Below are 15,024 nucleotides of genomic sequence, written 5' to 3' on the forward strand. Positions count from 1 at the left end.
TAAAAATATTCTAGGTATGACTATCTCATATCTTGATCTCATATCAAAATACTCACGCTGTGCACCAAATGGCATAGCATGCAAAATTTTAAAGCAAAAGTTAAATGATTCCAAAAGATCCATGATGGAAAATGCTATTCATAACCAGAGAAAGAACTATGGAGTCTGAATGCAGATCAAAGCATACTGTTTTTTATCTTCTTTCTTCTTTCCCAGGGTTATTATTCCCTTTGGTTATAATTCTTTTTTACAATATAACTAACCTGGAAATAGGTTTAATGTGACTGTATGTGTTCAGCATATGTCAGATTGTACACCATTTGGGAGAGAAGAAGGAGGGGAAACGGGGTGAAAATTTAAAAATCAAAATGTTATAAAACTAAATGTTGAAAACTAAAAATATATAAATAAGTGAATAAAACTTATTTAAAAAGCTAAAGGACATACAGGAAGAAATAGACACCAAAACTATATCAGTGACAGACCTCAATTTTCCCTTCTCAGAACTAGAAAAATCTAAGGATAAAATAAGTAAGAAAGAAGTTAAGGAGATGAGTAGATTTTTAGTAAAATTAGCTATGATAGATTGCTCAAAAAAACTAAATGGGAACAGAAAGGAATATACCTTTTTCTCCACTGTATATGGCCCCTTCAAAAAATTCATATGTTAGGGCATAAAAAAAATCTCAAATACTGTGAAGCAGAAGTAATAAATACATACTTTACCAATCATAATACATGGAAAATCACATTCAATATATGGCCTTTGAAATATAGATAAATATTTAATTAAAAAAATAAATAACCTAATCCAAAAGAATGTGAAGGTCAAAGAACTAACCAATATGATCCCTATCTGGAGAGAACTGAACAGAATGAGAAAGGAATACATCTTTTTCTTCTGCAGTTCATGGAACCTTTACAAAGTTTGACCATATATTAGTAAATAACAATTTTATAGTTAAAAGCATAAATATTAAAATGTAGAGAAAATAATCCAACCTTAATGATTGAGTGGGTTAAAGAACAAATCACAGAAAATAATTTTATTAAAGAAAATGACAAAAATGACACATCAAATTAAAAAGCAAAAGCAGTGATCAGAGGAAGATATATCTAAATGTATATATGAATAAAACAAAGGAAAAGCAGATTAATGAGTTGGGTTACAAATATCTTAAAAATTAAAGGTGAAATTAATAGAGTTGAGTGTAAAAATGTCATTGAATTGATAAATAAAATGAAGAGCTAGTTTTATGAGAAAACAATTAAGATAAGTTAATTTGATTATAAAAAGTGAGGAGAAAATCAAATCACTAGTATCAAAAATGAAAAAGGTGAGGCCACCACTAACACAAATTATGAATTAAAGCAATTATAAGGAGTTATTGTGCCTAGTCATATACCAATAAATTTTAAAATGTAAATGAAATGGAACTATATTTACCACAATATAAATTGTTTTTATTAGTAGAAGAAATAGAATATCTAAATAGATCTCTTTAAGAAAAAGAAATTGAGGGGGGTGGCTAGTTGGCGCAGTGAGTACAGTGCAGGCCCAGACTCAGGAGGACCCGAGTTGCGTTCTGGCCTGAGACACTTAACACCCACACAGAAAAACTAGCTGTGTAACCTTGGGCAAGTTACTTAACCCCAACTGCCCTCCAAAAAGGCAAAAAAGAAAAAGAAATGGAATAAGCTATAAATGAGCTTCCTAAGAAAAAAGCAAAGGGACCAAATGGATTAACTAGTGAATTCCATCTCACATTTAAACATAAACTAGTTTCAGTATTAAATAAAATATCTGGAATAATACACAAAAGAAGGAATCCTACCAAACTCCTTTTCTGAAAGAAACGGGATGCTGATACCAAAACAAGGAAGAGTAAAAACTGAGAAAGAAAATTACACACCAATTTCATTAATGAATATGGATGCAAAAATCCTAAATAAAATACTAGCTAAAAGTTTATAAATATTATACACTATGATCAAATAGGACTGGAAGGCAGGCATGATTTCACATAATTAAAATAATCAATTATATGAATAATAAAAGTTGTTTTAAATTATATGATCATATCAATAGATGAAGAAAAACCTTTTGATAAAGTACAACACTCCTTTCCATTAAAATATATTTGAAAGTATTGGCATAAATGCATTTTTCCTCAAATTGATAAAAATTATTTGTCTAAAACCAACAGCAAGCATTATTTGTAATAGAGACAAACTAGAATCTTCCCAGTAAGATCAGGTGTGAAACAAGGATGCCCACTGTCACCAATATTATTCAGCATTGTACTGGAAATCCAAGCAATAGCAATAAGAGAAGAAAAAGAAACAGAAAGAATCAGAATAGGGAATGAGGTAATAAAACTACCTATTTTCACAGACAATATGATAATATACTTGAAAAATCCCAAACACTCACTTTAGTTGAAACAATTAAAGTAGAAGGTTATAAAGTAAATGCACATAATTCATCAGCATTCCTATATGTCACAAAACCAAACCCCCCTAGAAGAGAGAGTAAAAGATACTCCCTTTAAAACAACCCTAGAAAGTATAAAATGCCTGGGAGTACCCTAGGAAAGTAAAACCTTTTTATACAAATTCATTATTTGGTAAATATTGTTGGGAAAACTGGAAGGCAGAATGGCAGAAACTGAGCACAGATCAATGTTCCACCATTTACCAAGATAACCTCAATATGTATATGTGATCTAGATATAAAGAGAGAGATTAAAAGAAAATTAAAGAGTGTGGAAAATATTACCAGAATTGTGTACAGGCAAACAACTTATGAATTAACAAGAGATAGAGCAGTGTGAAGTATGGAACAGATAATTTCAATCAATTTTTTTATTTATTATTTTATTTTTTCCCAATAACATGTAAAAACAATTTTTAACATTTAATTTTGAAATTCTGAGTTCCAAATTCTGCCCATCAATGCCTCATTCAGAAGTCAAATGATTCAATATAGGTTATACATGTGTAGTCATGCAAAACATTTCCATTAACAGTCATGTAATGTGGAAAAAAAAGAAGAAACAAAAAAAACCTCAAGAAAAATATAGAAAGTAAAAAAAGTATGTTTCAATTTGTCTTCAGACACCATCAGTTCTCTTTCTGGGGATGGATAGCATTTTTCAACATAAGTCTGTCTAAGTTTTCGTGGATCATAGTATTGCTATGATATGCTAGAAGTGGTTGGATATCCTATACAACAACTGGCAGAGTTATAACAGATGTGGAGCTCCAGTGAGTTGATAAAAAGGCAGCATTTTTTGGTGGCTCTGGGTATCCTGTTACCTGTTCATGCCTACAGGGTCTGTCCATGGGCTTTTGCTCTTCTTGACTTGGTGTATCAGCAAGAACCCCAGCGTTCCCAGGGTGTCTGTCAACACAGGTTCTTAGATCTGCTTTGTTAAAGGAAAGCAACTCAAAATTGGTTAACAAGGTTACTTTAATCAGTCAAATATGTATCGTTTACCTAGTTCAGGGGAAAAAGGTCAGCACCCCGAACTTCAGAGTATACAGACAGAATTATCAAGACAGAGAAACAGATCAAGTAGACAGGTTTCCAAACTGTCCAACCATTACATACATACCAAATCAACATCTGAGTTTTTCAAAGCCAGAGGGCTCTCAACAACGGCTTCCCAGAGTATCATCTGATCAAATCACAGAACACTTCTCAAAGTGAGCCCCAAAACAAAGCCTCACATCAGGGTTTATATAGCCTTCTCCTAGCTCTGAGAATGTAACAACCTTCTGGACCTACTGGCCAATCAAAAAGTATGTACTGAAAAACAAGCCTCCCACCCCAGGCTCCAGGTGCACTTTGGCCTAGGGGCAGGGAAGATCTTCAAATTTACATTCCCATTACAGCAAGTCCTTGCCTTTTTTTACTCCACCATCTTCCCCCTGGCTCTTTCATTACATTAAAAAGGTTTTGTACAAATAAAATGAATGTTGCCAAGATCAGAAAGAAAGCAAAAAATCAGTGAAAATACCTTATAGACATTTTCTTAGGTAAATGTCTTACATTTCTTTCTTCCCTTTTTTTTTTTTTGCCTTTTGGAGGGCAATTGGGGTTAAGTAACTTGCCCAAGATTACATGGCTAGTTTGTATGTGTGTGTGTGTTATGTGTCTGAGGCCAGATCCTAACTCAGGTCCTCCTGACTTGGGGGCCGGCACTCAATGTGGCACCTAGCCACCCCTAAATGTCTTATATTTCAAATATATAAAGAACTTTGTGAAACATATAAGAATACAAATCATTCCTCAAATGATAAATGGTCAAAGGATGTGAACAATCAGTTTTCTAACAAAGAAATCCAAACAACTTATACTCCTGTAAAAAAATGCTCTAACTCATAACTCATTAGAAAAATCAAAATTAAAACAACCTAGAGATATATTTAAACAAATCAGATTGGTTAAAATTATAGGAGGGGAAAGCAACAAACGTTGGAGGGGACATGGAAAAGTTGGGACCCTAATTCATTGTTGGTGGGCCTGTCAACTGATCTCACCATTCAGGAGAGCAATCTGGAATTATGCCCAAAGAGTTATTCAACTACCTATAATACACTTTGATCTAACTGTACAAATACGAGGTCTATTTCCAAAGATAATCAAAGAAAAAAAGAACATATATTTTAAATCTTTACAGCAGCTGTCTTTCTGATGGCAAAGAACTGGAAACTCTAGGGATACCTGTAATTTGGGGAATGGTTGAACAAATTGTATTTGATTGTGATGGAATACTACTGATGTATAAGAAATGATGTGCTCCATAATCTTAGAAAACCATGGAAAGACTAACACAAAATAATAAAGAATGAAAGGAAGGGATCACTGTATATGGTAACAGTAATATTGTCTTAAGAAGGAATTTGAATGAATAAGTTCTTTTGACTACTATAAACACCCACGTTAACTATGAAGGCCACATGAAGAAAGATGCTATCTACATCCAGAGAAAGAACTGATAAATAAAATTATGTATGGAATAATTTTACGTGTGTATATACACACACATATACATATGTATGGATACAAGCATATGGATATATATGTGTATATACATATATATAAAATTATTTCTGCCTAACAGTAGCCATGGAGGAGGGAGAGAAAAAAATAGAAGAAAAAAAGAATTACATGGTAACTGTTTTATATATTTAAAGGGAATAACAAGTTGTACATAATAAATTTGCAATTCCATATGCAATTGTCATTTTTATTGTACTACATTATGTTTCATCCCATAAATTAAAAATAAAATATATAAATGGGAAAAGTGAGAAGAACTAGAAGACTGGGCAAAATAGCAGCAATAACTATCAACTGTGAAAGACTCAGCTACTCTGATGAATACAATGATCTCTGAAAAGTCCAAAGGACCAATTGGACAAAATGAAGAGAGACTTGAACTCTGAGTACAGACTGAAGTATCTTCTTTTTCACTTCCATTTCTCTTACTTTTTTTTTTTGGACCAGGGTTAATACATAAAAGTTTTCCATTATGTCACATGCCAAATGTCCTATTGTTTGCCTTCTCAATGAGTGGGGGAAGGAATTGAGGGAGGGAAAGAATTTGGGACTCAAAATTTAAAAAAAAAAAAGCAAATGTAAGGCCTTTTTTTTGGGGGGGGGAGAGGGAGAGGGATAAATTGCAGTCCTTTGGCTCTAAACATATGACTCACTGATGCCCACCACTTCTAGGGCTGTGGCACAGGAGAAAGGTAGGGTGTTTCAGGAAAAGCTGCGCGGGGCACTCACCTCCCAGGGCCGGGCTGGCAGCACAGGAGCCATTCCCTCCTCCTCAAGGGCAGAAGCCAGAGAAGGCAGAGCTGGGGAGGACAGTAGGACCATGAGAAGGAGGGGCCACCCTGGGGTCTGCCCACCTCAGAGACGGGGAAGCCAGCCTTGGGCCCTGGAGGGGGGGGGGGGCGCGCCAAGGTGATAGTGAAGGCAGAAAGAAACTCATTTCTTTCCAGGGGAGGCCCAATCTCTCCTTATAGCAGCAGGAGTGGGCGTGGAGGGGAAGGACTTCCTGCACCATCAGGGAAGGCTTCCAGGAGGAGGGGGTGCCCCGGAGGATGCCGGGAAGAGGACATGACAGTCAGTGAAAGCCGGACCACACTGGGAGTATCTGTTCTGGGACGTCCCCTCCCCTTCCTCCCTCCCCCCTGCACAAGGGAAGAACTGAGGCCTGGAGGGGCAGGACCTGGGTCACGGGATGCGACCTGGATAGAAAGGATTAGAATCTGCCCCCAGACTCTGCTCTGCCTGCTCCTCCTCCAGCCCCTCCCACCCCCGGAAAGCCCCTAGACCCTAGAAGTCCTCAGGTGCTTCCTTCCTCTGGTGGACACACCTCTGCTTTGCCATGAGCTCTGCAACTGGCCCCCCGGGGCCGCGACCCCCTTGTACCCGAACAACCCACGTCTGCCTGGGCCTGGATCCGCTCTCGATGCCCGCCCACCCTTTCATATAAATTCAGGAGAGAGGAGGGGAATCCGCCACCATCAAGAACGGAAGCAGGGAGGAAAGGAGATGGAAGGTTCCTAAAAGGAAACTAGTCTCATACTCCCTCCTCTTTCAGCTTAGTAAATGCCCCCCAGGCTCGCAAGGCCTTCTGGCCATGGTAGTCAGGAGGCTGAAGTGCCTTCTGCTCATGCCTATGGCTTGGCCCCTCCCCTGGACAGGACTGCAGTCCCGCCTACCTGCCTGCCCCGCCCATCCCCGCCCTGCCTTCCTTGGAGCTCTCTTCCATTTCAGCAGTCAGTACCAACAGGCCTGGGGACTTAGCAGTGGTAAGGCTAACAGAGCCACCAGATTTAGTAGATGAGGGACTAGAAACATTAAGATTAGGATCTGGTCAAGGTAACAAGCTGTCAAAAGAAAATGGGACAGGTACAAAGGCAAAGTAGAGAGCAAGATTTTTATCTTAGACGCTTAAAAATAGGGGAAAAAGAGGATTATTAATCACTAGCAGTCAGTTACAAGAATTTTTGGAAGATGTGGTAAAATGTTGTCCCTGGTTTTCAAATAAGGGGTGCTAGACCTGGTAAATTGGGAGCCAGATGAGTGACTCATGGGAGAGTGACTTCACCATTTCCCCATTTCTGCCTTTTTTCTATGGAATATATTGATGTGTTTAACATCAGAAATGAAATTAAAGTGCCAAAGGTGGCACAAACCATTCAGTGTCATGCACCTGTCTCTATTAGAAACAGATAAAAAAGAAAACTATCAGGTAAGTCTTACCTGGCCTCCATTATCATCTGGAAAGCCAAGCAACTGTTAATTTTTTTTCAGATCTCCTACCATTCTCTGTGAGCTTTAGGGTCCATTCTGTTATTTTCTGTATATATTCTTTGTTTTTGTTATGGATGAGTGTGTGAGAATAATTTGTCATTCTATAAGATTTGTAATGCAGCTGGATTTTCTTGAAATGTTCTTTCTCTTCCCCCCCACCCCCCCCCACCCCTCTTGCTCACCAGAAATCACAGAGTTGGCGGGAGACAAGTGAGAACAAGAGGGAATTGGTATTTTTATTTTATTATGTGATGATAATAGCAAGCCATAGAGTATACAAGAAGTATCAGGATAGAATTTGAAAAAATATTTAGTATAAACTATTTGCATTGAAAAGTGTGAACTTGTTTTAGTCATGTTTTTAAATGAACCTAACTTGCTAAAAAGTTGCAAAAGATCCAAAAGGATTTCTAACAATTGGCTTTTACACCAGGACAACTTTAAATTTGAGAAAGAAAAATGTTAACTAAAATCTCTTATGTAAGAGGGACCTAGTAAATCTTTATTATTTATTACAGCTCCATAGGAATAAAAAAAAATTAAATATAATTTGGGTATAAGCCTCGGTTGGTGAAAATTGTTTAAGATAAAAAGCACTTAAAATTATTTTTTCTCCTATGGTCAAAGCAAGTAGTCAGCGAAAGATAGGAATTCTTTTGTGTAACCTTTACAGGAAATTTATATTATTTTTCATCAAGAATTAAAACATGTACAGAAATTTTTACAAACTAAAGGCTCACCTTAAGAAGATTCTAATATTAATAGCTTTTAAAGTACAGTGATCAGATTGATTTATTATGCCTTTTCTGGCTAAAACTCTTTGTAATACCTAAAGAATTCTGCAATCAATTAGGAATTTAGATTCTTAGTAATTCTTTGGGGATTTGTTACTTAAGTCCCTTTTACACCAACTTAGGATTTTTTAAATGAAGTATTTTTCCTTGTTTTATATATTTTTTTGCTTTTTGGAGGGGGGAAGGCAGGGCAGTTAGGGCCAAATGACTTCCCCAAGGTCCCAGAGCTAGTAATTGTCTGAGGCTGGATTTGAACGCAAGTCCTGACTCTAGGGCTGGTGCTTTATTCACTGTGCCACCTAGCTGGCCCACCAACTTAGTTTTAATGAATCTTGATTTTAAAAGTTTTTTTTTTGCTAATATATAAAAGTTTTTAAGCTAATTTTTTCTCCTGAAAGCCTGATGACCAATTCTCAATCTTAAAACTAGAAATATAGCCTACTACATTGATCCTAATAATTGTAAAGCTATTATTACTCTATTTCTGCTTACAATACAAAGTTTTCAATAAAAATACAAAGCATGGTGTGGCTAGGTGGTGCAGTGAATAGAGCACCGGCCCCAGAGTCAGGAGGACCTGAGTTCAAATCCAGCCTCAAACAAAACACAAAAACTAGCCATGTGACCTTGGGCAAGCCACTTAACCCAAATGCCCTCCAAAAAGCAAAAAAAAAAAAATTACTCTTAGGAGGTGGCTAGGTATCGCAGTGAATAGAGAACCAGCCATGGAGTCAGGAGGACCTGAGCACTTACGCACAAAAAACTAGCCATGTGACCTTGGGAACCCCATCTGCCCTCCAAAAAAAAAAAATTAAAATTACAAACCATGACTGTGGTGTATTTTGTCTATCTGTGGCTTTGTCTTGCCAGGAAAAGAAACTGGGAGCTGTCTGCCTTTGAATCCAGGTTACAGTTTGGCAGACTTAGGTAGGAGCTGCCCACCTCCAGTCAAGATGAAAAGAACCCTCCTTGGGTATTTAATACCAAGTAGTGACTGATGAAATTGTAACTTACTTGTGACCTAGGGGTGGGTGGCCCCTGTATTGTCCACTGCCCCTTAAGAGGGTTCTGAGTAGTGACTGACGAAATTATAACTTAACTGCAATCCATGGGTGGAGGACTTTGACCTTTGTACTATGTGACTGACTAAATGAATGTGATTTGCTTAAAACTCTGTGACCATTCTGGTGAAAACTACATGGCCAATTTAGTGTTAAATTAAGTTGTGAACATTGTGAATGAATGTACGTTGTTTTCTGTGAATGTTTTGCTCTGATTTGTTATCGAGTAGAGTTCACTATACTATGTAATCAGAACTTTGAAGCTGTTCACAGCAGCAGCCCTCTGGAAAGCTGCTCGTGCTTAGCTTTACAGATGCACAGTATGATTTCACTTATTCTTGAAGGTGTTTCCATATTCATTACATTTATAAGGTTTCTTTGCAGTGTGAATACTCATGCACAGTAAGCTCTGCCTTACTCCTGAAGGCCTTTCCATGTTAATGACATTCATAAAGTTTCTCTCCAGTATGAATTCTGTGATGCATACTAAGTAGTTTCTTAATCCTGAAGGCCTTTCCACATTCACTACATTCATGAGGTTTCTCTCCAGTATGAATTGTCTGATGCACTGTGAGTTGTTTCTTACTCCTAAAAGCTTTGCCACATTCATTACATTCATAAGGTTTTTCTCCAGTATGAATTTTCTGATGCATAGTAAGAGTTCCATGATTGTTGAAGGCCTTTCCACATTCACTACATTCATAAGGTTTCTCTCCAGTATGAATTCTCTGATGCACTCTAAGTTGTTTCTTACTACTAAAGGCTTTGCCACATTGATTACACCCATAAGGTTTCTCTCCAGTATGAATTTTCTGATGCACAGTAAGATTTCCACGACTGCTGAAGGCCTTTCCACATTCATTACATTTATAAGGTTTCTCTCCAGTATGAATTCTCTGATGCATTGTAAGTTGTCTCTTAATCCTGAAGGCCTTTCCACATTCAGCACATTCATAAGGTTTCTCTCCAGTATGAATTCTCTGATGCATACCAAGCCGTGTCTTAACCATGAAGGCCTTTCCACATTCACTACATTCATAAGGTTTCTCTCCAGTATGAATTTTTTGATGTTGAGTAATATATGAGTTGTAGGGAAAAGCCTTCCCACATTGCTTACATTCATAAAGCATATCTCCAGTATGAATTCTCTGATGCACAGTAAGATGTTCCTTATTCCTGAAGGCCTTTCCACATTCACTACATTCAAAAGGTTTCTCTCCAGGATGAATTCTCTTACATACTATAACACGATCCCTAGTCTTGAAGGTCTTTCCACATTTAGCATTTTCATAAGGTTTCTCTCCAGCATGAATTCTCTGACAGACAGAAAGATGCTTCTCCCTCTTGAAGGCCTTCCCATATCCATTACACTCAAGGTGTTTATCTCCAGTAAATTCTTTGCTCTCTGAAAGGAAGAATAAAGAGCTGAGCAAACCTGCCTATTTGACTCTTTCCAAAGTTCTTAGTTGTTCAAAGGTTAAAGAGCTATTCTCTTGCCTTCTCACTTGAGAAGGCTAATCTCACTAGTCTTTCATTAAGGACAAATTTATCTTATGTGAAAGTATGATAAATAGGTAACATATTTAATTGAATTGACATAGGATGAAATTCCCAGGAGGGATGAATGAACCCTTATTCTACATTGACATTTGAATATCATAAGATTATTCAGAAAAAAAACAAGATGACTCTGAGAACTTGCAAATGTATCCTTAACCTCTATGGTCAAAATAGGAAGGGAAAAGACTGAACAGCAAAAAAAAATAGAGAATTGGATTTAGAGTAAGGAAGAGAAACAGATACATGAAAAAAGCAGAATAAAGAATTGAGATGGGGGAAATGTGATAATAGTTGCTATAAATTTCCTCTAAATATCCAACATATCTACTTTGTAAGAAATTCACTGAAATTTGTGAGAGTAAGACATACAGGTGTTTTTAAGAAGAGACATTATTAAGAATTACCTGAAACATTACTCAAACTCTGCTAATCAAAGTAGATAAAATGAAAACAATTTGAAGGTAGCAATAAATGCCTTCAGGCTTGTAAATATATTTGAAATGGTAATTTTTTTGTAATTATGTTGATATAGGTACGTATTAAGCTACTGCTGCCATTTTTTTTTTAAGTAACATAGCAGTTTCAGCTAGAGCCACAAAACTGTTCATGTCCTTTGACCCTATTGTCCTGGTCCTAGGAGGGGCAGGAGAACTAGGATAATCTTAAATGAACAGAAGAGAAAAAAGTGCCCTATGACTGAGTTAACAACTTTAAGTGTTGAGGTACAGTTCAGTAAAGATACAATAAAGAAATCAACTTCTTCAGGTAATAAATGTTTTGAAGTCTCAGCTCCTTTCAACAGGCCTGAGAAGATTTGATAGGCCACTTTGTTCAATATTTTACAAGAGCTTTGACCTCAAATGACCAACAGATCCCTATTTTGCAGTGACTAATCTAGTTGGTTTTTATGTAGTCACTTGGACAGCTGCTTCTGGGAACATATGCCTCTGGCATCCAAGATGCTTCCTTTCTTTCCAACTGGTAGATCATGTCTGGTTTGGAAACTGTAAATCCTGTTCATTGAAAATGAAAAAGGACCAGGGAGTCACCTCAGAGTTCCATCACAGAACAGACAGATGAAATACTCCTTCCAACTCTTAGTAAAAGGTGGGGGAATAAGGGCCCCAAATGTGTCTTATGCCACCAAGGGGTACCTCATTATGTTTGAGATTTATTTTTCTCTAGCCAAATAGACTTAATGTACAGGTTGGAGGGAGAAGTAGGATTGTTTTTTTCTTTCTTTTAGATGCCAGGAAAAGAGAAATTAAATTTTTTTTAAAAGCATGCATAAAACTTAATAAAATTATTTTTAAAATGTTCAAGCCCAGGTGAGCAGAGTGGCACAGCAGAAGCGTGCTGGGCCCATAACCCAGAGGTTGATGGATTGAAACCATTCTCTGCTAGAGCAGAACCTTTGGGCAGCTAGGTGGCACAGTGAATAGAGCACTGGCCCCGGAGTCCGGAGTACCTGAGTTCAAATCCGGCCTCAGACACTTAACACACACACACACACAAAACTGGCCGTGTGACCTTGGGCAAGTCACTTAACCTCAATTGCCCAATAAAAAAAACCCTAGAACACAACTAAGTATTCTTGGGGTGGCTAGGTGGCACAGTGAGTAAAGTGCATGGCCTGGAGTCAGGAGGACCTGAGTTTGGTTGTAGCCTCAGACACTTAATACCCACACCAAAAAAAAACTAGCTGTATAACCTTGGTCAAGTTACTTAACCCCACTTGCCCTCCAAAAGGCAAAAAAAAGTTGTTCAAGCCCTCCAGTAGCCTTGCTAGGAAGATCTCAAGGATAGTACAAAGGACCACTGAAGGTATTCTATATTATGGTAGAACAGACTACTGAATAGAACTTAAAATTAGTTCAATTGACTCACTCCCTGCTTAGACTGTGGGAATATTCTATGTGACAAAAACTATATATAGGAAGAAAATCTCAGATTTGAAAGAACAGAGAGGGGAGGATATATTCTCAAGGATAACAAGAAATCGATTTCCAGACATAATAAGCAAAGACATTAGTAATCTGTCTCTTGGCTACAAAAGGATTAGAAATATTTTCCTTTTGTATGCCAAAAAATAATTTAAATTCTTAAAAGCTGTCACAGTATATTTTAAGACTCCAAAGGGGGTAGCTGTTCTTACCCAAAGACACCAAGTTCTTATAGTTCTCCAACATCACAACCCAGTACAACTTGTTCCGAGATGGGTTCAATTGTACCCACTCCTCCTCGGTGAATTCCACAGTCACATCCTTGAATGTCACCGATTGGTGAAATACCACAAACATTTTTGCTTATCCAGTTATAGCTCTGTTATGAAGTCTAAATGTAAACTGCTTAGAGTAAGGTGAGAAAATGGAGGGCATTAGGACACTAAGTTGCACAGACCTAAAGGTGATTCTGAAAAGAGAAATTATTAGGAATTACCTGAAACATCACTCAAACTCTACTAATCAAAGGAGAAAAAATGAAAACAATTTGGAGGTAGCAATAACTGCCTTCAGATTTGTAGATGTATTTGAAATGGTAATTTTTGTAATTATGTTGAAATATTTACTTTTATTAAGCTGCTGCTATTGCTGCCATTTTTCTGAAAAGTAACATAGCAATTTCAGCTAGAGCCACAAAACTCTTCATATCCTTTGACTCAACTGGCCTGGTACTAAATCTGAACCCTCAATATGTTACTGAAAGCAAACAAAGCACTCTCTGTAAAATATACAAAACAGATTTTTGTGAAAGAGCAAAAATCACAAAAATCTACAGGTCCAATGATGGGGTTATGGTCAAACAAGCCCTGTCATATTAATGTGTCTTTCTAAACATAATTTCAAACCTTAAAGAAAAAGAGGATGACATAGAACATGAGAGAATAAAGGAAGGGGAATGAATTTAGAATGAAATATTTTAAAAAGTAGCAGCAAATCAAAATAATCATAAAAACAATACAAAAGAGAGCTCAGAAAAAAAAGTACACATTATTATCTTATGTATTGTGCTTATTCGAAAAGGAAGAATGAATTCATCAAATAAATGCCCTATAACTGAGGCAACAACTTTCTTTAAGTGTTCAGGTACATTTCAGTAAAGATACAATAAGAAAATGAACTTCTTGAGGTAAAAAAAGTTTTGAAGTCTCAGCCCCTTTCAGTAGGCCTGAGAGCTTTGATAGGTTAGTTTGTTCAACATTTTACAAGAGCTTTGACCTAAAATGACCAACAGATCACTATTTTGCAGTGACCCATCTGGTTCGTTTTTATGTAGTCACCTGGACAGCTGCTCCTAGGAACATCTGCCTCTGGCATCCAAGATCCTTCCTTTCTTTCCAACTGGTGGATCACATCTGGTTTGGAAACTGTAAACCCTGTTCATTGAAAATGAAAAAGAACCAGGGAGTCATCTGAGTTCCATCATAAAACAGATAAAATACTCCTTTCAACTCTTAGTAAAAGGTGGGGAAATAAGGGCCATAAATATATCTTATACCACCAACGGCACTATGTTAGCTCAGGTTTTCTGAGATTTTTTTCTTTTCTCAACAAAGAGAGGCTTAATGGACTGGCTGGAGGGAGAAGCAGGATTGCTTCTTTTTCTTTTTTTTAGGTGCAGGGGAAGGAGAAATAACTTTTTTTAAAAAAAGCATCTATAAAACTTAATAAAAGAATTCAAACCCAGTTCAAGACTCAAGTTGGCATGCTAGGAAGACCTCAAGATAGTACAAAGGACCACTACGGTAGAACAGACTAATGAACAGGACTTAGAAATTAGTTCAGTTGACACACTCCCTGCTTAAACTGTGGGAATATTCTATATGATGAAAACTATACAAAGAAAGAAAACCTTGGATTTGAAGCAACAGAGAGGGGAAGACATATTCTCAAGGATGACAAATCTAGAAATCAATTTCCAGGCAGAATAAGCAAAGACCTTGGTAATCTGCCTCTTGGCTACAAAAAGATTATGAATATTTTCCGTCTGTATGCCAAAGAATAATTTAAATTCTTAAAATTTGTCACAGTATCTCAAGAATAATACACTTTGATCAGGTAGGATTTATTCCAGGAATGCAAAGATGGTTTAATAATAAGAAAACCATCAGTATAATTGATCATATCAACAATAAAACTAGCAGAAACCACATGATCATCTCAATAGATGCAGAAAAGGCTTCTGACAAAATACAATATCCATTCCTATTAAAAACATTAGAAAGTATAGGAATAAACGGAGACTTCCTTAAAATAATAGGTAGCATCTATTT

At 36.9% G+C, this 15,024-nt stretch overlaps 1 protein-coding gene and 1 pseudogene across 1 annotated transcript in view; one reads left to right on the forward strand and one right to left on the reverse strand.

Annotated features, from left to right (window-relative positions):
- The window catches only part of LOC138171502 (zinc finger protein 850-like), a 92,698-nt gene extending 78,570 nt beyond the window's left edge, over nt 1-14,128 (reverse strand). The window contains exons 1-3 of the mRNA XM_069101024.1: nt 14,032-14,128; nt 12,907-13,163; nt 9,635-10,596 (exon numbers count right to left, since the gene is read on the reverse strand). Coding sequence (XP_068957125.1) covers nt 9,635-10,596; nt 12,907-13,051 — 1,107 coding nt within the window. The 5' untranslated portion in view covers nt 13,052-13,163; nt 14,032-14,128. The remainder of the gene's footprint in view (nt 1-9,634; nt 10,597-12,906; nt 13,164-14,031) is intronic.
- Nucleotides 1-15,024, forward strand: part of LOC138171507 (zinc finger protein 420-like) — a 55,174-nt pseudogene that overhangs the window by 19,704 nt on the left and 20,446 nt on the right.

Source organism: Petaurus breviceps, unplaced genomic scaffold, assembly GCF_028583685.1.
Source record: "Petaurus breviceps papuanus isolate PSGF00001 unplaced genomic scaffold, PetGlider_PUasm1.0 446, whole genome shotgun sequence".
NCBI lineage: Eukaryota > Metazoa > Chordata > Mammalia > Diprotodontia > Petauridae > Petaurus > Petaurus breviceps.